This window comes from Chiroxiphia lanceolata, chromosome 1 (assembly GCF_009829145.1).
Source record: "Chiroxiphia lanceolata isolate bChiLan1 chromosome 1, bChiLan1.pri, whole genome shotgun sequence".
NCBI lineage: Eukaryota > Metazoa > Chordata > Aves > Passeriformes > Pipridae > Chiroxiphia > Chiroxiphia lanceolata.
The window spans coordinates 48,440,529-48,464,531 of NC_045637.1; the positions used below are offsets into that span (position 1 = coordinate 48,440,529).

General features: G+C 40.0%; 1 protein-coding gene across 1 annotated transcript in view; it reads left to right on the plus strand.

Moving 5' to 3' along the window:
- Positions 1-24,003, plus strand: part of NPC1 (NPC intracellular cholesterol transporter 1) — a 27,331-nt gene continuing 3,328 nt past the window's right edge. The window contains exons 1-22 of the mRNA XM_032684746.1: positions 1-196; positions 7,003-7,125; positions 8,400-8,506; positions 9,078-9,253; positions 10,135-10,302; positions 10,899-11,148; positions 12,699-12,775; positions 13,451-13,821; positions 14,181-14,407; positions 14,941-15,041; positions 15,960-16,062; positions 17,036-17,225; positions 17,648-17,830; positions 18,473-18,587; positions 19,390-19,517; positions 19,608-19,748; positions 20,356-20,445; positions 20,557-20,747; positions 21,107-21,222; positions 21,781-21,910; positions 22,625-22,825; positions 23,627-23,858. Coding sequence (XP_032540637.1) covers positions 116-196; positions 7,003-7,125; positions 8,400-8,506; positions 9,078-9,253; positions 10,135-10,302; positions 10,899-11,148; positions 12,699-12,775; positions 13,451-13,821; positions 14,181-14,407; positions 14,941-15,041; positions 15,960-16,062; positions 17,036-17,225; positions 17,648-17,830; positions 18,473-18,587; positions 19,390-19,517; positions 19,608-19,748; positions 20,356-20,445; positions 20,557-20,747; positions 21,107-21,222; positions 21,781-21,910; positions 22,625-22,825; positions 23,627-23,858 — 3,501 coding nt within the window. The 5' untranslated portion in view covers positions 1-115. The remainder of the gene's footprint in view (positions 197-7,002; positions 7,126-8,399; positions 8,507-9,077; positions 9,254-10,134; positions 10,303-10,898; positions 11,149-12,698; positions 12,776-13,450; positions 13,822-14,180; positions 14,408-14,940; positions 15,042-15,959; positions 16,063-17,035; positions 17,226-17,647; positions 17,831-18,472; positions 18,588-19,389; positions 19,518-19,607; positions 19,749-20,355; positions 20,446-20,556; positions 20,748-21,106; positions 21,223-21,780; positions 21,911-22,624; positions 22,826-23,626; positions 23,859-24,003) is intronic.

Genomic DNA, 24,003 nt, shown 5'->3' on the forward strand with positions numbered 1-24,003 from the left:
GGCCTTTCCGGACCTGCGCTGGCGCGGCTGCCTGTCCAGCTCCTCCTGCCGCCTCCCCTTCGCCGCCTCTCGGTGCTGCTGCCGAGAGCCCCCGCCGGCCCCCTGCGCTCCAACCATGGGGACCTTGCAAGGCAGCCCCGGGCGGGGCGGCCTCGGCCTGCTCCTCCTCCTGCTGCTGCTGCTGTTGCCCGTGCGAGTGAGTCCCTCACGGGGAGGTCGCCGTGGGGTAGGGCATGCGGGGCCTCCTGGCACCGTGGGGAGGAGAGGGAGCAGGACCCCGCGGGTGGTGCCTGGGGCGGGGGGAGCCGGGGCTCTCCCGGACGGTGGGGTTGGGTGAGGGCGGCGGTGTCCCGGGTTAGGCCGCTGGGCTCGGGGCGCAGCCAAGCTGAAGCGTGGTACCGAGGTGCCCCCTCCTCGTCCCGCCGTGCTCTCCGGGTGGCAGGCGGGGTGACAACCGGTGGCGCGGCAGGCCCGCCGGGGAGCACCGGCGAACTTCAGCTCCTGCCCGGTCCCCGTGCCCCGCGATCGCACCCGGCGGCTGCCCCCGGGGTGCCGCGCTCCCGTGGCGTGCCCCGGTTATGCAATGCCCGGTGCATGTGAGTGGCCGCGCAGTCACATGCTCCGGAGAGGCTTGCAGATGTCCTGGGTGTCTGGTTTGTTTTGCTCGGGGTGTTGCTTATGCTGGGTGACAGCTTCCTGGGAGTGATAGTCTGTGCGGAGTGAGCTGCTATCTCTTGATGTGCCAGTATTAAGACTGCGTGTTTCCTCAAAATTAAGGGCTAAAATAAGTTGGATTTCTTGATACTTTAGGAAACAATACTGTAAAACCTTCACTCCTCTCTTCCCAGTCATGTTTTGTTATGCTGTGGCGCAAGATAGGAGCGGCATACTCCACATTCCTCTGGAGAAACAAGGAGTGTCTTCTAAACCTTAGTGGTTGTGTTGTTTTTCCAACTCTCTCCCTAAGTTGGAAACATACTTTCTGGGTCAAGTTTTATGACTAGCCCTTTTTAAACCCACGAGTTTGTCACCTTGTGTGTGTGCTGAGGTTCTGTTTTCATATCCTCTTCAAAAAACCTCTTGAAGAGCTTAAACATAAAACTAGGAATTCATTCTTCTATTACCACTGGAGAAGGTGATTATTAGTAATGACTCATGATCTCCAGGTGAGTAAGTAATGTACTTCACTCCTAACCAATGTGCCTTTATGTAGTGTTTTTTGGAGGGAGATACCATCCTATGGCAATGAGGTGTGTCCTAGGCTGGTAAAGAAATTACAGCATGCTTTCATTTATGTATCAGAAGGATACTGAGCTAGAGGAGCTTGAAACCAGTTCTCCTAAGATTTAGGGGAATCCTTGTAGAGGATGTGGCTTTGTGGTTCCTAGAAGTAAACATTGCAGAATGACTTCAGCCATGCAGGTTTCAATTTTGTACTGTAAGAAGGCAGAATTGGGTGTTTTGGATTTTTTTTCCATTAACTCTTATTTATGACTAGCACTCCACAAAGAGGATCTCGATACTTTTCAAGGACAAGCTGGTCCTTCAGTTAGACTGAGTCCATATAGTGTTAGATGCTTGCAGGAGAAAAGCTTTGTGAAGGCAAACCTGTTTTCTCCCTCGAGTGTACTGGTAGTGTAATGGCTTTGTGCTTTCAGTTGTGGTGCATATAAATTCAAGTGTTATATGTCATGTTTCTTCTTCTTTGAAGAAGCCAGTGGACTAGAGTGGCACTTCAGTTTGCAATCCTTCGTCATCCATTACATACACATTCACAATGGACTCGAAGCGTTCAGCCTGTGTAAGGTGCTTCTTTTACTCTGAACAGTGCATGGTACAAGATTTGTGCCAACCATCCCATTACTAGTTTGTGTTATCTTATAAACATCCTGATGTACTGGATGGCATTTATGTGCTTAATGGCTGCTGTTGCAGTTGATCCTTGTATAATTATACTAAAACACAAGCTGTTCAGTTATGGCTAATCAAGGTTGGACACAGGTTTCCTACCAGCAACTGGGATTCCAAACTGTATGATATATTTGAGTTTCTGAAATCCTATGGGAAAATGTTAATGACAGGTGCTTCTCTTGCCAAGTGGCCTGCAGTGTGGTGTTACCTGACCTTGGACACGAAGTTCTGAATGTCTGCGTGGAGCAGTTTCCTTGGCAGGGATGATGGTGTAGCGTCAGAACAAGGCAGTAACAACTTTGCCTAAACTACTTCCTGGAAAATCAGGAATGACTTTTTCAGTCTTTCTGGATGGAAAGTGAGGAAGCTCTCTTAGAAGGGGAGAGATGACTGAAGGGAGTGACTGGTAGAACTTACTAGTACTTTGCTGGGCAGTAGACAAAATAATCCAAGTGTTGTGCAGTATTATTATTTCCCTGCAGGACATCAGAAGTATTTTGGTGTAGATGGACTTAGATGCAGACAGCTGCTAGTTAGGGGCCCTGCAGTTTCTGATCATGCATGCAGTGTGTGTTTTCCCAATAACTCCTTGTCAGCTAACACCAGCTCGTTCCCACAGATATTGAACTATTGCAACTGTCTTTTGCTACTTGACCTTGATTTTACTGTGATGTCTCAAATATACCTGGGTAATCCCATAACTGTGGCTTGCTTTGCATACTTAGGAGTAGCTAATAATTTTTCTGTCTGAAAGGGAACAGTCCCTTACTTAGGATCAAAGGAACAAGAGGAACTTGGCAGATAAAGTGTATCTCTGAATTGGCTGCCTCTGAATAAGTTATTGAAAGAGATAAAGTAAGAGTAAGAATTAAACCTGTAAAGTTTCCTTTAGTCCATGGACCTCCTTCCCTCATAGGGAGTGCTGTCAGGTCATATGCAACTTCTAGGGCAGATCTTTGAACTTGACCTGATGACCTGTTTCCATAAACCAGACTTGCCATTTGTTAAGGGTGGTGGTGCAGTTCCCTAGAACTCTCAACCTAGTGGGCAATAGCAGATATTAAGGGAGTGGAAGGCAAGAGTATGCTCCTTCCTGGGTTGATCTCTTTGCCCTGCAGGATTCCAGATGCATCATCCTAGATGAAAGGAGGGGAAACAGCTGTATCTGAGGCTGTTGCCTTTTCCATACATTAGTAATCTTAATTTGAAGAGCCGAACAGTGTTCGCTTGTCATTTGGTATTTGCAAGACTACAAATAACTGCTGTTTCTGCATATAACATCATCATTGTTCTTTGTCCGCTTAACAGCTATGTGTTCATTGTTGGTGATGGCAAATGTTGCTGGAAGCATTGAAGATCATCAGTTTGTTTCAACGTGCAGTTGAAGAAACACGGGCTGAAGTAAATGTGTTTATGATCTGTTGGGACACTAGTTTTATTACAAATAAATGATAATGCCTGGGAACGAGAAAGCTCTAACAGAACCTTTGTAGAATGCCCATACTTGCTCATGTGCAGATTCTTTATTAGGGCTCCCGAAGCTTTGACCTGAGATGAAATTTCTCTTCAAACAGGCCAAGTCTACCAGAAATAGGAATACAGTTTTCTGAACTCTGGGGAGGTACTGAGGGTACTGCCAAATGGTTTCTAAGATATGCTGGAGGCAGGAGGGAACAACCTTAATCTAAGGTTATGTTACTGTTGCTTTATGAAGTACTTAGGAAAGTCCCGTTTTAATATAGGGAGTGCTTAGTTATGTGATCTTAAAAACACAAAAAAACCAAAACAAAACCAAAGAAAAACCCAAAACCAAACTAAAGAACCCCCCAAAAAAACCCGACCCCCCCCAAAAACCCCAAACCCCCCGCACATAAAAAACTCAAACCTATAAACTGAGCCCTGTGTTAGACTTATAGATATTTTGCCTTTTTTAGAAGGCAGTTGGTTTCAACATCTGCTAATTTTGGGGCTAGGCTTTCACCCATTTAAGAAAGACGATTGCTCGCCTGAGTATTAAGTGACTTGAAAGTCTGACTCCGCAAGCAGCAGCTTTGTTAACTATGACTTATTTACAACCACACTTACTCATCCCTGTCTCATCCTACCAGTATAGGAGTGTTCTTCTGAGAGAATGGAAAGAGCAAAGTGCTTGTCTTGCTCTGTGACTTAATCTAGCTTTTACTAGAGGGTTTTGGGAGAGGGAGAACTTCCAGCTATATCTTATCTGTGGTAATGGAGTAGTTACTTAGTTACTTCTTGTAACCCTGAATAGTCTCAACCCTCGGAGACCAGCCCTCTCCCATATTTTGTGACTGACTCAATGATGAGCAGGCTATTGTATTGTTAGTGTTCAAGAGCTATGTTGGTGACTTTAGGCTGTTGACTTACAATGATTTGATGTTTTTTAGGCTTATTGACCTGGTTCAACCACTGTGAATCAAGGGTCACCAAAACTAACTGGTTCAGGGAACAAATTTATACTTTTATTAGTTAAATCCTGCTAGGTTATGGCGTAAATGTAAAACCTTAGACTGTCTCTGAAATTACATTCTTGGTGTTAATATTGAAGTAGAGTATTCAGACTTGCAATTCTAGGTCTAGGTGCTCTTCTAAGTAGTTTAAAGTCACTGATACGTTCAGCTTTTCTTAAACAGCCTGAAAGCTTGAGTGGTAAACGTGTTGGATTTTTCACTGTACATGTTATTGCTGTGGAATGTTAGTAATATGATATGAGTCTTTATCCAAATTCAAATGTAAACTAATGCTAGGCTGAACCTCATCTTGCTTTATTTTTCTTGCATGTTTAGCTGAATGCTTTTTGGTATGTGATCAAATGTCATGTGCAAGATGCTTTATGTTCTGTCCTGCAAATGATGGCAGAAAGCCTTGCAGGTAAATTTATAGACATAATACAGGTTGTATTTTATTTTGTATCTCTGTAGTTATAACCAAGGAATTGTTGCTTTGAAATACAGACAACATTTTTAAAACAATAGAACTATCAGTCAGACTGATGTGGTAGCTGAAATTTACTGAAGTTTTTCTGTGCAAGAAGTGTGCTGATAAGGTTTTTGTAACTGTTAACTGCATTACCAGGTTTCCCACGCTTTCTGCTCTGGAAGAAACAAAGTCTTTCTGTAAAGAGTAGGTTGATGAATTTGTGGTGTTGAAAACACAAGAAGTGTTAGATAAGACTTAATGAAAGTGTTTTAGAAAGGATGATTACAAACCATTCTAGACTAAACATCAAAGCCATTTCTTCTGATACTGAAGAAATACCTAATTCTTTTCTCATGGGCAGTACTAAGCAGCTCCAAATTCTTCGTCATTTTGTAAGAATAGTAATGAATCTGTGCTTTCTCTTGAAGAGATAATTCAGTTGTGACACTGGTACATAAAACCACTAAACAATCTTTCCCTACTAGTAGACTGTTTGCTATTAAAACTGAGGTAAACGGATGCGAGGAAGCAGAGTTGAAGACGGTGACTTTGCATCAAAAAAGTGTTAATTTATTTGAGGCATGAACAAATTTATGATGTAGTTTTGATAAATGTTCTCCAAGTTATGGAAATCTAATGTTTTTGATTCATCATGGTGTTAAACATTCAGTGTTTTTAAGTGCAGTCTGAAGGTGGTGTTTTCCATGTTGTATCTTAGCAGCTGGTTACGGGTTTAGCTGTAAGTGCTAGAGTAGACAAATGAAGTAGTGATCTAGAGTGGTATGTAAACTCGCTTTTAGACCTGGCTTGTAGTGAGTGACTTTGAAGCAAGCCATGTTGCCCTGGTTAAGTTAAAGGGGAAGCGGGTCTAACAGGGTTGGCTAAATTGGTGGTGGGTATTGACCCTGATAAACAGCCAGTTACTGATGTATTTTTTTGGTGAACTGTCAGTGTTGTTCAGCACAAAAATGGTTGTTGTGAAGGCATTGTAATTCTGGGTAGCTCTTGGGTATTATGAATACAGCCTTTCAGGGGCCTCTCTGGTCAGTAAACAATATTATTCATGGTCAAGCACAGCGCACAGCAGTCTGTCCTTGCAGCGTAAGCATATGGTGTCTCTACAAATGCTAGGTCAAGGTTGCTCAGGAGATAAAAATAGGTCAGTTATCTCTCAAACTGTACTAGCCAAACTTCTGATCAGAGCTGGCAGAAGTGTAGTAAATGTTTGTGCAATCTGCTTGATGTGCAAAGGAAAACCTTGGAGCTGTCTTAAAGCTTTTACTGTAAATAACTTGTTATTGCATTACGTGTTTTAATTTTCAGAATAAATATTTTGACTTAGTATTTCAGATGTCTCAGTGTCAGTACCACTGACAAAAAATACAAGGCTTTCAAGGTACCACTGTCCTTTTTCAATTTCCTTTATTTTATGCACATAATAACAGATTTCTGAATTTTTCAATAGTCTCTTAAATCAAAATATGAGATTGATGCTTTTTCCTTTTTACTTAACACTGTAAGCCCATTTAAATGTTGCATGCTTAGGCTTGAAAGTGATGATGGAGAGTATCCTTTGAGGTTGTGACAATACATATATGGCAAGTGTAGAGCTATGAAGTTCTGTTTCAGAATCCTCTTTATACTGCTGCTTCCTCATTCTGTCACTCATGAGTTTGCAAGAAGGATCAGAAGGTGGCAGGAGGAACTGAAATTGCACATAAGCAATACGTTTCTCTCCATGTGTGCTGACCTGTGTGCCCTCACATGACAGTTTACCCAGTAATCAGTTTGTTGTTTTGTGTGGAAAAGAAATATTTTCTAAATCATCTTATACTTGAAGATGCTTTTCAGGTATTGAATTAGATTTTTCTTAAGGAACTCTTATACTTGTTCTTAACTATAGACAATGCACTTCCTGTTTCTATATTGGGCAGGGAAGGGTGGGGAGGTGAGCTGAAGATCAGTGGTGATGTGCACCATGTCAAAAAATGCATGCTTTTGTTAAAGGGCATTTTATGTAGTACGTGCTGATGGGAAGTTATCCAATCTGGATTGTAAGTGGCTTTTGGAATAGTAGCTCATAAACTCTATAATAGCTGAGGAATTTGGCAACTATTCCTTGCAGTTAATCAGTTATCTCATGTTAATTAGGTACGTCCACAAATGTGTATCTGGTATGGAGAATGTGGAGTTGCTTCCGGAGACAAGAGATACAACTGTGCTTATGATGGACCACCAATAGCACTACCAGAAGATGGCTATGACTTAATGCAGGTGAGCTTCTTTTGGAGGTCTGCTGCTTAATAAAAAATAGTTCTCCTCCACTTGACAATTCTGTATTGGGTTCTTTTGGACCTGTGCTGTGCCCTTTAGCTTTCTCATCCTAACTTGATGACAAAGCGAACAGATTATCTCTGATTTCTCAGGTATGGCTCATAGCTCCAATTGGGTGAAGGTAATATACCTCAGTTCCTTTTCAGAGATATGAGAAGTCTCCATAGCGTGTGATTAGGAGCTTTTACAGACATAACCTTAAATATAGGATTGGTCCACTTGTCTGCATAGTTTCCTCAGTGGTTTGAGTACTCTTCAGTCAGATTGTTTTTTTAGGACTCTCCCAAACTATGATACATTCTGTAGTTGTGCCCTTTTAATCTCTAAAATACAAGACTAAACTGTTTTACATCAGATGATCATTCCTGATCTCTCCTTAAATAGGAAGGCATTAACTGACACTTGTTCAAATTGAGCAAATTTGGACAAAATTAGCTGTGCCTAGTGTGAGATGGTATTTCCTTACTGGGCTTTAGCTGCCAAAATGAACAAACCCACAGTCAAAAGAATTTGTATATTTGGTGCACAGTATAGGATGATATTGCCAGACTTGCCTTCTGGCATCTGATAGTTCAAAGCTGTAAAGTGTGCAGTAACTATGGCATTAAAGGAGGGGTTTACTGGTGGCAGGAGTGACTTAATTAAATATGTTGGTGAGCTAACTACTGTTATATACTGTTTCTGAAGCCTTAAGATACAGTTCTTGTATGTTACTATCAATTATGCTTGTATTAAATGCATTTGTCCCTTCTGTAAACTGAACACGAAATAGCTCTTCCAGGTAATCAGTGATTTTGTCGTTAGTGGCTTGTCTTCTGAGACTTTAGAATCTGATACTATCCGGAAGGAGTACTAGAGGATAAGCTGCAGGAATACTTTCAACTTGGATAAACGTGTTGTCCTCTCCCCAGCAGACTCTCAAATGCCATTTATCATTCTATATATAGACTCTGGTGACTAAAGATCATCTGAAGGAGCTTTTTAAAAGGAAGTGCTGCCTTGAATAAAAGAAGTGAAAAAAGTGATTCTTCTCTCTAGTCTGTAAACAGCAATCTTTTTTGTCAGACTGGTTTTTTTTTTTCTATGCATCTCCCACAGCAACAGCTACTGTCTTCTGAAATATGTTGGAGCAGAACCCATAACTATAATAAGTTCTGAAGTCTTAAACATGCTTTTTCTTCCTTCACCCCTGATCTCAATATTGTTTTTTTAAGGAACTCTGTCCAGGTTTTTTCTTCGGCAATATTAGCACTTGCTGTGATGTTCGTCAGCTTCAGACTTTGAAAAATAACTTGCAACTGCCTCTGCAGTTTCTCTCCAGGTATGCTAATGAAGTAACTAGTTTTGTAATAGAATAACAAAGCACATTAAAACTCTTCTCTTCAAGTAGATTGTAGGAAAGGTGGTAATTTCATTTAAAGGCTTATTGGAGATGCTCTTTACAGCCTTCTGATATAGATGAGGAAGTCGCTTAATGTCATGGAACAACTGCTTGCAGTCTGGATTGAGTTAGCTGAGTTAGAATAAGCATTCTCTTAGTTTGTCTCATGCTGCTGTGTCTAACGAAGCCTTCAGAAGAGGGTGACATAAAGTACTGTTTGGTCCTGTTCTAACAGGAGTCTTCTGCTAAGAAGCAGTTAAGTTTTTAATGAAATTCTATTTATATCTATTTGAGGTAGGCAATTTTGCTGGTGAATTACAGTGCTTAAAATTGCTTATCTGTAGCATCAACAACTAATGTTGTATTGCTGATTACAAACTTGCAATTTTGAATATTTCGTTCCGTCACTCTGAGCAGAATGTTTACTCTTGCAAGGCATACCTGACTTGACCTATATAGATGGCATCTTTACCTCTTAATCTGATTGCTGTTCATTGACTTTCCTACCCAGGTGTCCATCGTGTTTTTACAACTTGATAAACCTCTTCTGTGAACTGACTTGCAGTCCAAATCAGTCTGACTTTTTGAATGTTACAAGCACCATACCTTATTATGATCCAGTTTTAAAAGAGAACAAAAGTAGCATTACAGAGCTGCAGTACTTTATTGGAGAACGCTTTGCAAATGGTGAGTAAAGAGTATGTTGATTTACCTTGGCCTTTGTCAAGGTAACAAGACCAGTGCTTTTTTAAGAAGAATTGGGAGGGAGAAAGATCTGTCTTTTTTCAAGTTTGAGTCATCACATAGGTAACAGTAGTTCCCTTGAAAACTTCTGCCCGAGTGGGGGACATTACACTGACACTGTTAATAATAGTGTTTTTAAAGACTCAACAAAGCCTGAACATCCCTACAAATGGTTAATAGCTGTTAACCATGATGGCTTTAACTTCAGAAAAAACAAAGTTGTTGCCAAGTACTCAATGTCCGAAGCCTACCTCATACTAAAATGGTCTGGCAAGTATGATAATAAGTGTACACAGTTCACTACAATGGGCTCTCTAGGAGGCACTTACTCCTCTTGAAATGGACTGTTTTATTCCTTTGTCAAAATCAAAGATATTTTTAGAGAACAATAAATTTCGGTTGTATTTCAATTTTTTAACAAGCTTAAATCATTAATTCAGTCTTTGTATGCTTTTTGCAGTAACCTTTAATCAAATTATGAGACACCTGAAGGTCATATGGCCTACAGGTCAAAAGTACCTTAAATGTTGGTCATAACTTTCCCTGCAAATAACTTAGTATAAAGTAGTGTTACCTCTCAAGCAGAAAAGTGTGTGCTGGCATAATGCAGATTTGGGTGGCTTACTCAGAGCAAGGTAGCTGTAACAAAGCATTGCAACCTTGAATACTATAAATACAACTGAATCCTTTTCTCTTGAAAGCTGTAAGTATGTTAGTATGTTCTTGGAACTTGGTGACTCTGTAATATTGGAGATACTTGGAATGCTCACTCAAATTATAATGTTGATTTAATGACTCTTCTGTCTTCATTCACTTATTCCTAGCAATGTATAATGCCTGCAAAGATGTAGAGGCTCCATCAAGTAATGTTAAAGCACTGGGGTTGCTGTGTGGGAAGGATGTCAAGGACTGCAATGCAACCAACTGGATTGAATACATGTTTAGTAAAGACAATGGACAAACTCCTTTCAGCATTATTCCTATCTTTTCAGGTAAGAAACTGAATGGTCCTTGCCTTTGAAACCTCTGTTGAAGGCTGTGTGCTATGGCTAGCATATTAATTTATTAAACAGCAATGAATGTCTGCAGTCAGAGCCTTCCAAAGCAGTGTAAGATCCACTTACCTTTTTTTGATTTCTACTTGGAAGTCATACTTGGTGCTTTCTTTGTTACTGTATAGATCTCTAAAACTTACTAGTGATGGACTGAGCTTAGGTAAATGGCTAGCTTGTATTACTTGAGAAATTGGCAGTACCCTGATCATTTGGGATTTGTTTGTAAGAAGATTGTTGCACATTGTGCAATCTGAACAGATAAAGAGGATGACAGATCATTGCTGGGATGAGAGAAGTATGTGCTTGTTACTTTTACACCCTGAAGTGTTATAAGCATGACCAGTCATTTAATTAGTAGTAATATATAAATAGCTGGTACGGAAAAGGGATTGGCTTCTTCATCTGTAAGGCCAAGAAATGCTGCTCTGTGTAGAGGCTAGGGGCTTTCATACCAAGGGTTAACTCACTTAACTGTGAAGGTCTGAATTTTTTCCTGGTAATAAACTGACTCTGCAACTTGTGGTTTGTCGTAGATGTTCCTGTCCATGGAATGAATCCTATGAATAATGCTACCAAAGGCTGTAATGAGTCCATGGATGATTCAACAGGACCATGCAGCTGTCAGGACTGTTCAATTGTTTGTGGTCCAAAACCTCAACCCCCTCCATTGCCTCCTCCTTGGCTACTGTTTGGTTTGGATGCTGTGTATGTCATCATGTGGATTTCCTACATGGGCTTTCTACTTGTATTTTTTGCACTAGTTTTTGGAGTGTGGTGCTACAGGTAAAGCATTCAAAATACTCAGCTCTGCAAGTCACTTGTTTTTCCCTGAAAACTTTCTTTGCCCAGGTCAGGTGCTTATTGTCTCTACTACTCCAGCCAGCAAAAAGTTATGTTCTGTTGCAGATGCTTTTATACTTACAGGGAATGTTCTGACTCCTCAAACCATCTGGTGGAAAGTGAATGCAGAAGTTGGTTTAGTGGATGCACAATTCCCATAGCATCCCTAGCTACAGGATCAAATACACTGTTCTCCAACTTTCATATGCAAGTATGCAAAAAGTCTGGGGAATGCATATTCATAACAAAGCAGTCAGTGCTGTATTGGAAATGAAGTCATGAGTACTCTTCCTTAGGCTCCTGTTTTGAAAAATATTAAATGGAAACTGGGCTTCCAGTAACTATAGCGTATCACCCTCAATCTCATGTCTGGAACACCTCTCCTATGAAGACGGGCCAAGAGAGTTGAGGCTGTTCAGCCTGGAGAAGGAAAGGCTCTGGGAATACCTCAGAGCAGCCTTCCAGTACCTAAAAGGGGCCTACAAGAGAGTTGGAGAGGGATTTTATACAAGGACATGGAGTGATAAGAAAAGGGGCAATGGCCTTAAGCTGAAGGAGGGTAGGTGCAGATTAGATATTAAGAAGAGATTCTGTACTGTGAAGGTGCAGTGGAAGAAGTTGCCCAGAGAGGCTGTGGACTCCCTATCCCTGAAAGTGTTCAAGGCCAGGCTGGATGGCACTGAGTAATCTGGTCTAGTAATCTGGTCTCCTCCTGACCATGGCAGAGGAGTTGGAACTGATGATCTTTAAGGTTTGCACTCCAAACCACTCTATGATTCTCTGATCAGGAAACTGAAATTGCTCTATAATAAAAGTTAAGTCTGTGTGGAAAAAGTTAGTGGGTACAACTGACCAACACGAAATTGTAAGTGTGTTTGAGATGTCTGGTTCGTAGCCCAAAACATCCTGCCATAATTGGAGGTCTGGTTAGATTAGCAGGAGGATGCTGTTGAACTTAGCTCCTGCTCTGAGTATCAGGAATGGATATAAGCAATTTAGTTCTGTCATAAGTGTTCTGTGCTATAACTTGCTTGTCTTCAGGACAGGAAGAAACTACCTTATTTTCCTTTTTTCCTCTCTTCCTCATTTTTTCAGGCTAAGTATGTGTAACTTTAAGCATTTTGACTTATAAAGCAGAATATTCTAGTGTAAAAATCTCTTACAAATGTTATCTCTCTGTTATATGGTCAGTTTAAAGAGACTCTCTGTGCTGTTAATGCTACTGATCTTTTAAATATGCGTAAAGAACCTGTGCTTGATCTAAGGTGGAAACATTTATTAAGACAGCGGAAATGACTGTATTTTGTTCCAAAGCATCATAAAGCTGGAGATTACTGTTCTTCAGTGGGTGGGTGTAGGGGGAACATGATGCCTGTAGATTCTGGAGGAGTCAAATTTCAAATTTACTGGTAGCACTGAACTTCATTCTTTCTGTACAAACAGTACAGATGTCGTTTTGAGTAAGGATGTTAACGTAGCTTTTTCTCTTGCAGGAGGCGGCACTTTGTCTCAGAGTACACACCAATTGACAGCAATGTAGCCTTTTCTGTGAATTCCCACCGTGACAACGGTATGTCTTGGAGAAGAGTGAGAGGTTTTTCAGAAACCTGGCTTGAGTGCATCCCCTTCCTGTAGATGGGCTCTAGAATTTTAGCTTTGTTAGGCCATATAATGCATTCTTAGAGGGCTTTATTTCAGTCTTTTGGCCAGTAACTCTCTTTTTTTTAGAGCAGTACTTAACCCTATTTTGCTGGGTACACAGTTCATGGATCTAGCTATGCTACAAGGAAGTTCTGGAGGGCTTTGTAGCAGGAGATGGGAAAGGCAACACAATGCTGAAATCAATTTAATTGTGTTTTGACTCATCCATGTATCCATTTAAAGCATGCTATGAAGGAATTGTAGTTTAATTTGCATAGCAGCTGAGATAGCTCATTTTATTTATATATATATTATTATTTATATATTATTTATATCATATTATTTATATATTTTAGCTGCTTCCTGCCTTTATTTGCTGCTTCTGTCAAAGACAATCTTATATTAGAAGGGGCAGTGTTAGGTACAAGCTGGTTTCTACCCCCTTGACCTTGGATTGGTCACAGGGTCTGACTGTCAGTGTAGACATAGCTTCTGGTGCTTACTACAGACAGTTAGAATAAAATTTCATCTTTCCTAGTGGATTCAACAAAATGTTGCTTAGCTGACTTCCCAAACACTTACTGTTTACTTCTTGTTCTTGCAGGGAAAATTACCTGCAGTGAAAGGCTTGGTGAAAAGTTTGAGAATGGCCTGAGGATGACATTCACATCATGGGGGGCTTTCTGTGTCAGAAATCCACGTCCTGTTATCCTCTTCTCTGTGGTCTTCGTTGCAATGTGCTGCTCAGGCTTTGTATATATTAAAGCAACTACAAACCCTGTAGATCTCTGGTCAGCCCCAAGCAGCCAAGCTCGCAAGGAGAAGGAATACTTTGACACACACTTTGGGCCTTTCTTTCGTACTGAACAACTCATTATTCAAGCGCCAAACAGCCGCCCGGACACCTATTCACCTTACCCATCTGGAGAAGATGTACCTTTTGGGCCTCCACTTACCAAAGACATTCTCCATCAGGTAATTTGAACTTTCCAAGAGCAGAGATGTAAGCACACTTAACAGGTATAACCACATGGAGTTGGCTTCCATCTCCAGTGTTATGTGTCTATCGAGACATTCACTAGATATTCATATTAAAAATCCCAGCCTTGCTATAAAAACTTTTTGCTGAAAACCTTTCTGTTAGAGAGACTTGCAAGCTAAGTCCCACTAAGTATTCTTAGTATGAACACAGGAATAATATTTTGTGATATGCTTCTATTGACATGTGCCACTGTCTCTGGGAACTTGCAGGAATACAGCATGCACTTAAATCCTACCTTGCAAGAGAAATGCTTTCTTGTGCTGCTCTTAAACTGTGGTTTGGTTTTTTAAAGGTGCTGGATTTGCAGGATGCTATTGTCAACATAACTGCTTCTTTTGACAACGAGACTGTAACGCTGAAGGACGTTTGTCTGGCTCCTCTTGCTCCCTACAACAACAACTGCACTATACTGAGCGTACTCAACTACTTTCAGAACAGCCATTCTGTCCTAGATCACGCTATTGGGGATGAGTTCTTTGTCTATGCTGATTACCACACTCACTTCCTATACTGTGTTCGGTAAGCAGTACAACTACATGTTTTTTCAAACTGTAGACCAACTAGGCCTTTGTCTTGCTGGCAGACAAAACTAGCTAGTTCTCACTGCCCCCTTGAACATTTTCCTACCCCTTTTTAAACTTGCAATACTATATGGAACTGCAGGTTAGTATAAGATTGCTTGTGTTTGTGTCAGTACTTCAGCAGGAGTTGGATTTTAATCAAGTTGCCAGTTAAACTTGGTTTTGTACAGACACTGACTCGTTTACCTTAAACATATTTTCAACACTTCTGAGGAGTTCTGTTAACAGATGATGACTTCTAAGCTTTCACTTCAGTTTATAGTTCAACTGGATAGAAGCTACTCCTTGTCTTAGAGGCTATAAGGCACATGCCTTTAAACTGTATTTAAATTCAAAGCAAATGTAGCACAAAGGCAATGTATCATTAGCAGTCTTACCTCCTCTTTGTCTCGATTATCAGTTATAGCACAACAGCTTTTAACCTTTTTATGCTGTGCCTGAGTCAGCAATTATTGCTGGTGATCTCTTTAGGGCTCCAGCATCACTGAATGACACAAGCATGCTTCACGATCCCTGCTTAGGAACATTTGGTGGACCTGTATTTCCGTGGCTGGTGTTGGGAGGATATGATGGTAGGTGACAAAACAGTATTGCAGTTAAAGTCTTGAGAGTACATACCTGTGTGATGTCTTTGGTGCTAAAGGTGCATTCTCATTTAACACAGATGTTTAAATGTACTCCAGAGAAACTGGAGTTTTGTTCAACTTTTGATAAGTAAGGGTGTTTTAAGTAAGTTTTCAGTAGACCAGTGCTGGGAATGGAGACAGACTGCTCAGAAAGTGCAAAATGGAAGCAGTCTGTAACTAGAACATACTGGTCAACAGGATAAATGTTTGGGGCCTACTAAAAGATCCCTAATTTCTGAATACTAGATAAAAATATGAAGTAGCTCAAGTTGACATGGTGGGATGTACGTGTATTTTGCTTTGAGTTAGAAGTCTTGTCACTGATCTGATAAAACAGTTAGGAATAGATTTAGATGTTCACAAAGGAAATTCTTCCATTATTACTCTGAAGCCAGAATTTTGTTCAAGCAATTAATCTAATTAAACATAACTTGGTAGTACACTTGTGTTTGATTATATCTAAAACAGTGCTTCAAGGCAAGCACTTCTTGATTAAACTGTAGGGGTTTTGTACTTGCTTTGAGTAAAATCTAAGTATGCAAGAGGCAGTGTTTAGGAAGCCACATCTTATTTCTCATTAGATGGAAAGTCATAAGCACTGGTTATATAGTAGTCCCTTGTCTAACCATGCACCAATTTAATATTGGTGTCATGAGCATGATAAATTATGAATAATTACTTTTGAATACAATCTGCAGTGCTTATCAGCTTCTGTTCTTATTTCAGTAGTGTTTGAGAACTCAGTGGTGTTAAATGGAGTTGTAGGGATGGAATTGCTTTGGACATTGCTAATTTTAAATCTACTATACTAGAATATAGGCTCTACTTCTTAATGCCAAATGATTTTTTTTTTTCCTTCTATAGATGATAACTATAATAATGCTACAGCTCTTGTGATTACTTTTCCTGTCAACAATTACTACAATGACTCAAGAAAGCTAATGAAAGCCTTGGCATGGGAAAAAGAGTAAGTAGTCTTCCTGTATTCTGAAATGTGTATGTTACTTAAAGCAGCTTTAAATGTATATACATGAAAAATACCTGTACTGTACTGACAGTTTTCTAGTATAACTATAGGGATGTTTTGAGAGGAGCAAAACTGGTTAAAAACAGACTGTGCTGGTCATAAGCCCCTCACTTTATCTGGCACACTTCATTTTTTTTTTGAGGATGTAGGTTCTAGTCCTGTTAGTGACCATCTAGCTCAGTACTACTTGCTGTTAAGTAACTTTAGATATATTTGATGTATTTTATTGTGGCTAAAATGATAGAGGTAGGCTCATTAGTCTACTGAACCATTAAGCGTGAGTGGAAAGGTCCAGCATGATCCTGTGATTTTTAACATTTAATTTTTAAAAGTGTCATCCAGAGGAGCATCTGAAGCTTTCAGCCCCTTCACCATCTTGAAGAGCTGATGTTGGCTTACACAAGTCAGCTGCTCTGGCTAGCAGTTCGGATAAAAACTACTGTACTAAAAAGTTTGAGACAAAGGTAGAAGCATGACAAGAATCTGCTTGTGTGACAAGCACCTCTCAAGCTGGGGAACTGAAACAAGGGCTAATAAATTGTTCCAGTCCTGTAAACAAGCTGCAGTCACCTTTCAAGTCTGCAATCCTAGGTTTAGCTTTGAGGAAACTTACACTGAGTTTGAAATAAGTTATGCAAGATACCCTGTTTGTCCTCAAACTCTGGAGAGAACATGGAAAGTATTTCAGCATAGTGTATTTCTAGTGCTTGGAGTAGAGTTCTAGGTATATGTAGCCAGCACCTCTCTTTTTTTTAAAAATGAGGAAGCTCCCTCAAAGTACTGTCTGACCATAGTGCGCTCTTGTACCGCACAGATGATGTAAATTTGCTTCCATCAACTGGCTTCCATGTATTTCTAATAGAAGATGTTTTGTCTTTTAAAGTGTGACTGACCTCTTGGTTTTGTTTTTTAGATTTATTAACTTTTTGAAGAACTACAATAATTCAAACTTAACTATATCATTTACTGCCGAACGGAGTATTGAAGATGAAATCAACCGGGAAAGCAACAGTGATATTAGCGTTGTGTTGATAAGTTATCTTGTTATGTTTGTATACATCTCCATAGCTTTGGGGCATATCCAGAGCTGTAGAAGACTGCTGGTATGTGTATAGTTTTCATTGCTATAAAGACTGACACTATAGCTTGCTGATAGCTTTAAGTGACTTAAATATTTTTGCATAATGCTCATGTTCAATTTTGTATTAGAGCATCGAGTCTTCCTTGGGCAGGAGTTACAGGGAACATTATTCTTGTCATACTTGTTAGTTCATGTGTTCTTCATAGTCTCAACTAAATATTATCACTTGAGATGCCCAAGATGTACCGAGTTAACTTCAGCTTTAAGACTTGTAACTTCAAGTTTGATTATTTTTTTTTTTTTAATATCTGGTTCTTCAAAAGAACCAGAAAAGTAAGTTTACTACTAACTACACTAAATGTAAGAATATGGCTTTTACCTTTGCTATAATCTGTCTTGTGTGATGATGCTTGTTTAGTTGACAGTCAGTACACCTTTTTTTAGGTGGATTCGAAAATATCTCTGGGCATTGCAGGCATCCTGATCGTACTGAGCTCAGTAGCATGTTCTATAGGCATTTTCAGCTACTTTGGAGTCCCACTGACACTGATTGTGATAGAAGTAATTCCTTTCTTGGTGCTGGCTATTGGAGTGGACAACATCTTCATTATAGTTCAGACACTTCAGGTATATATTCTTTCATACAGATTCTTCTAAAAGTGCCTGTCGTTTTTGAAGGCTATAAACTTGAACCAGAAAGTCTCCTGCATTCCAGAGCTCAGCTCAATCTGAGCAGCTCTGGCCTCTCACAGAATATCTAGTGCTCTTGAAGAGAGACAAGATTCTATGTACATTCTACCTTCACAACCCCCCTCCCCCCAGGTTAAAAGTCTCTGCCTTTTCTTACTGCTGGCTGATGCAAAAAGATTGTACAACTTGACTGCTATTTTGATTGCTTGTAAGTTTAGCATATTGTGAGCAGTAATCATGAACTACATGCTTAAGACTAGAGACTTCTGACACCAAGTCCTAGCTTCTGGATTTGACAGGCTCAATAACCCACTGAAACTGGCACTGCCTGTGTCAAGTGTGTAGTTTTGGCTGAAGTACTGAACTTAGTACTAAATTTTAAATTTGAAGCAAGCTAAGAGGTAATGTTCATGGTGCTCTTGTTTTGGAGAGTCTCAGCTGTTTAATGCTTGTTAATGTGGTGAAAACAATAAAAGACAGTTTGTGATACTGAAAAGTTTTAAGTTTTTTTAAAGCCATATGAAATAGCTTCCTAAATTGCGTGATTCCTAATTATAATAAATTTTTGCCTTAAAACAGAGAGATGAGCGCCTTCAGGGTGAAACTCTGGATAAACAGATTGGCAGAGTCTTGGGAGATGTGGCACCCAGTATGTTTCTCTCATCTTTTTCGGAGACTGTGGCATTCTTTCTTGGTAAGTTTTCTTTAATATTTGAAGATCAGGGCCTTATACCTGTGTGTTGCAAGAATAAATGCAAAACTAAAGTATAAAAACAAAGTAAGAAGGCAGTCTAGCTTAGTTTTTCATTGCTCTAAGCAAGTTAAACTTCTGTTGGGGATAGGCATGGTGGTACTTTGAGTCTGGCACAGTTAAAAAGATCCATTTCTGAATCTGTCATGCTTTTCAATATGAAAGGCTGGAGCGTTTTATTGACTTACAGTAATTGACAAGTCTAAATTTGACTTTAGTGATAGATCAAATGTCAAGGTGTATGAACTTCTATATCACATTTAGTCATCTTGCCACTGCTTGGAAAAATGCCCCTGTGACAGAGTATTTGAGGTTCATTTTGCAGTACATGTTAGAGGTATATCTTATGTTGTAACCCTACAAGTATAATTTGGCCTTCTTTCACTATGGACTTGTTCACCTGGGGTGCAATTTGTCACTGGTCCAACTTGCATTGGAGTGGCTTAATACCGGAGCAAGGTATTGCATGACAGGACTCCTTAACTTCCCTCTTACACAGTCTGCATGTACTTTTGGAGTTAAGAAATGTCTTAAAACTGGTCACTCCTTTGCACAGCCTTAATGCTGTTAATCAGGTCAAAGACAGCAGCTGTAGCCAGGCTCATATCAAATGTTTTCTTTGCTCTGAAGAGAAAGGCTTTGTCCTGCTAAAAGGCCAGCACCTAAATTGGATATTTGTCTAGAAAATGCTCATGTGTTTCTAGGAGAAGGGAGCTTGCTTAACAAACTTGGTCACTTCCTTCAGGGACACTGTCTACGATGCCAGCAGTTCGCACATTCTCCCTTTTTGCTGGAATGGCTGTGCTCATAGACTTTATTCTTCAAGTTACTTGCTTCGTAAGTCTCCTGGGCTTGGATATTAAGCGTCAAGAGGTGAGTATAAATGCACCTGTAAATACAGTGTAATGGGGATGATGACATCCACAGAAATGCACTAAATCTGGCATTTAATCCATTTTTCAGGGGAATAGACTGGATATTCTGTGTTGCATCAAAAGCAGTGAAGAAACGGGTAGAGTCCAGCGTTCTGAGAGCATGTTATTTCTGTTCTTCAAAAATCTGTTTTCTCCATATCTACTTAAGGATTGGATGAGACCAATAGTAGTACGTATACTCTGTTTCAAATAAGCAGTCATCTAAACTTGAGCAAAAGTGTAGCAAGCCTGAAGGCCTAAATAGGGAAAAAAAATCTTCAATACAATGAAACAAATGAAGCCTCTAGTATTTTTGCTTTCAGCACTAGTATAGAAATAAGCTTTTGTAACTGCAAGAGTAATGAGAATATACAGAGGCTTGATCATGGATTGTCCAAAGCCCAGGTTTAGGAGTTGCATTACTGACAATTGAATTACTTTAGTCCTATGTAAAAATCAAGCACATGTTGGCTCTTACACTGCATTAATCTACAATGTTGTTGCTGAATCCATGATTCAGTTTGGAGTTACCGTACTTATTTACGGAAGGTGTGTGTTTGTATCTTTCATTGCTTATTTCTAAGGATAAATTTCCTTATGGTTCCAAAGGGAACTCTGAGTAGCTAGGTTTTACTGCCTGTAAACTGTAGTACTGACTACTTAGCACTGTTGTACTAAGCCTGGCTAGCATACCTAAACTAGAGCCTCTTTGCATGGTTCCTATTAGCTTAGTAAATGACTCCTATTGCTTGTTGTTTCTGTACAGTTCTCACTTCCATGGATTTGCTTTTTTGCAGATAGCAGTGTTTGTGGGTATCCTGTCATTCAGTACAGCAGTTATGCACAATGTAGAGATTGGACTGGATCAGTCTCTCTCAATGCCAGATGTAAGTCCTATGATCGTGTCACTGTTCAGCAGTTTGTGACTGAATTGAAAACATCGATACCTTGTTGTGCTCACTCAACATCATATAATAACTCAAAACCTTCTCTTTAAGGACTCCTATGTAATAGATTACTTCAGCCACATCAGCAAGTACCTGCATGCGGGTCCCCCTGTCTACTTCGTCCTAGAAGAAGGACACAACTACACCTCTTTGGAAGGGCAGAACATGGTGTGTGGTGGAATGGGATGTAATAACAATTCACTTGTCCAGCAAGTCTTCAATGCTGCGGAAATTGGTAGCTAGTAAGTCTTTCATGCCTGTCTCTGTGTAGTTGCAAGGAAAAAAATGTAGCTGACCAGTGTGTCCTTCTGATTTAGTTCAGACCTAGCTGTTGGTTGTTCAACTGACACTATATTGTATTTGCATTATACTGTGGTTTTGGGAGGGAGGGGAATGGAAGAAGCTGTGGCAATCTTCTAGAGCTAGCTGAGCATTACAGCTCTTGGATGGGTTACTGGAGCACAGGAATATATGGAGAGCTAAGTAGCTTGGATGAGAATGAGTTGACATAGCATAAGTTGGCACTGGAGAGATCAAGGGATATGTTCTGGAATGAAATATAAAATTACTGATAATGGATATGTTGCATTATTTTTATTAGCACAAGGATAGGCTATGCCCCATCGTCCTGGATTGATGACTACTTTGACTGGGTGAAGCCACAGTCATCCTGTTGCAGAGTCTACAATACCACTGGACAGTTTTGCAATGCTTCAGGTATTAGCATCCATCTTGTTCCTAGGGGATTAGCTTGGCTTATAAATTTCACAGCCAAAACACTTTATCGTGGTATGAGTCAGGTGAACTTACTGCGAGCAGGCATCTCTTGAGTTGCCCTCTAATTTATTTGAACTGCTGTTTGAGTGAACTTTAATATTCTACTGGAATGCTGCAGGCTGAAGACAGACAGCCTACTTAGACAACTAATGTAACTTGCTGTAAAAATTTTGATCCTTCTGCTGGTTTCATTAGAGCACACAAACTTAGTGCTCTGGTTTTGTTCAGGTCCTTCAGTTTGGTGTAATTCTCATCAGGTCTAATGTAGATAGTGCACAAGTAACAGAGTTCTTTGTTAGCCCTTGCTTTTAGTAATAAATAAAAATAAAGGACTATAGGTTTTATACAGAATTCCGGGGCTGATCAGTTAGTTCATCATTAAAAATGCTTTTTTAATCGTATGGAATCGTATCCTGTAATATTGCAAGTCAGAAGTTACTAGTGTTAGGACAAAGAATGCTTGATCCTGTAGCTGACATTCTTCCTGTATTTCTTCAGTCACTGATCCATCATGCACTCGTTGTCGACCACTGACTCAAGAAGGCAAGCAGAGACCACAGGGCAAAGACTTCATGACCTTTCTGCCAATGTTCCTATCAGACAACCCTAATCCTAAATGTGGCAAAGGGTAAGAGTCTTACTTTATAGATCTTGCTTAGACCAGTCTGTCAAAGATACTTGCTCTAGACTTATGTCTGCCAGATTATCTAGTGTCCCCTCTAAAAGGCATACAAACATTGACATCTCACCTGTTCTGTACTACTTTCTGAAACAAAACTGGAAAAACAAATGCATCGTCAACTAAATGGAACAGTAGCTTTCCCCTGTACAATGAGGAACAATTTCTATCATCAGTCTCTTCTGGAATATCCTATGCAATCTTGAAATGTGTGGTGCTCTGAAGCTTTTATAGTTTTGGAAACTGCCAGAAACAACTAACAGCTGTTCTGCGTTAGCCTCCTGAATGGCACCTACAAGTGGGCTGGAGGAGGACTATTTACAAGGGCATATGTAGGGATAAAACAAGGGGGAACAGCTTTAAAATGAGAGGATAGGTTTAGATTAGATGTTAGGAAGAAATTCTGTGAGGGTGGTGAGGCGCTGGAACAGGTTGCCCGGAGAAGTTATGGATGCCCTATCTCTGGAAGTGTTCAAGCCCAGGTGGGATGGGGTGTGAGCAACCTTAGTCTGGTGGAAGGTGTCCCTGCCCATGGTGGAACTAGATGATATTTATGGTCCCTTCCAACCCAACCCATTTTATGATTCTATAAGATTATAAATTATAAAAGCTAATAAATTTGAATGATGCTGACACTTGACATCTGTCACTATGTTTATATAGAGGACATGCTGCGTATAACTCTGCTGTCAACTTTATAAACAACAAATCTGATGTTGGAGCTACTTATTTTATGACTTATCATACTGTACTGAAAACATCATCTGATTTTATTGATGCTATGAGGAAAGCTCGGATTATAGCAGATAACATTACTGAGACCATGGGCATCAAGGAGAAGAACTACCGGGTGTTTCCTTACAGGTATGGTTAGATCTTTCTTGCCTTGGTGACAAACGCTCAAGCAACTGAGAAAAGGGGCTGGCTAATAACACATTAGAAACTTGAGTATTGAGTTTTGTCTAACAGAAGGTAATGCAGAGATTCTGGAATTTCTAGTAAAACCAGAAAGATACATTCTATATCCATATAACTGACTTCTCTTTACTGTGGTTGATAATACCTAACTTCAATCAAGAAGCCTGTTCTTCACAAGAAAGGTAGCTCTGGCTCCATTTTGGGCATTTCCTAGCTTTCATAGGATTTAATAGCTCAAACATAAGCAGATATGTTGACCTGGGTACTTGCAAGTTGTAATATCAAAGTTTTGACTTCAAACAAGTTATTTAAATGCCAAGCAAATGCAGCAGGGAGGTCAAGTATAAGAGTACCGTAATGAAATTGAGTTGGAATTGGTATCTGTACAGTTGAAATACTGATTTCTTTGCATCAAAGAATCCTATCCATACTTAGTCTGTCTGCAGTAGCTGCTGCTACTGCATACCACAGTGGTTCTCAGGACCTACTTTCTGGTATCTACTAGCTACTTATGTTGAAGTGTGGGAATTACCCTGACTTCCAGACACAACCTTTATTTGAAGTGTTAGTGAGGAGCTGTCATGTAACAGCCAGTGTTCTGTTGGAGTCATTCCACTGATACAAGGAAGCAAGTTCCTGATGGTGAGTTCTGTAAGGGTAGGGAACTACTTTATCCTTAGCATAGAAGTTAATGTATTAGCATATAGCAGGGAAGATGGCTAACAACAACCTCTCTTCTTTCCACAGTGTGTTTTATGTCTTCTATGAACAATACTTGACAATTGTGCACGATGCTATCTTTAACCTCTGCATCTCCTTGGGATCAATATTTTTGGTGACAACTGTGCTGCTTGGTTTTGAAATATGGGCTGCTGTTGTAGTTTCAATAACTATTGCTATGATAATCATCAACATGTTTGGAGTGATGTGGCTCTGGGGCATCAGCTTGAATGCAGTTTCATTAGTAAATCTTGTCATGGTAAGTCAACAAGACATCACTCTGCTTCTGTTTCCAAGTCTTGAACAGTTCTGTGTCCTAAGTATATACTCACAATACTGAGCAGTATTTCACTACTGAACTTTGACAGGCATTTGAACAATAGTGAAACTACCTTAATACACAA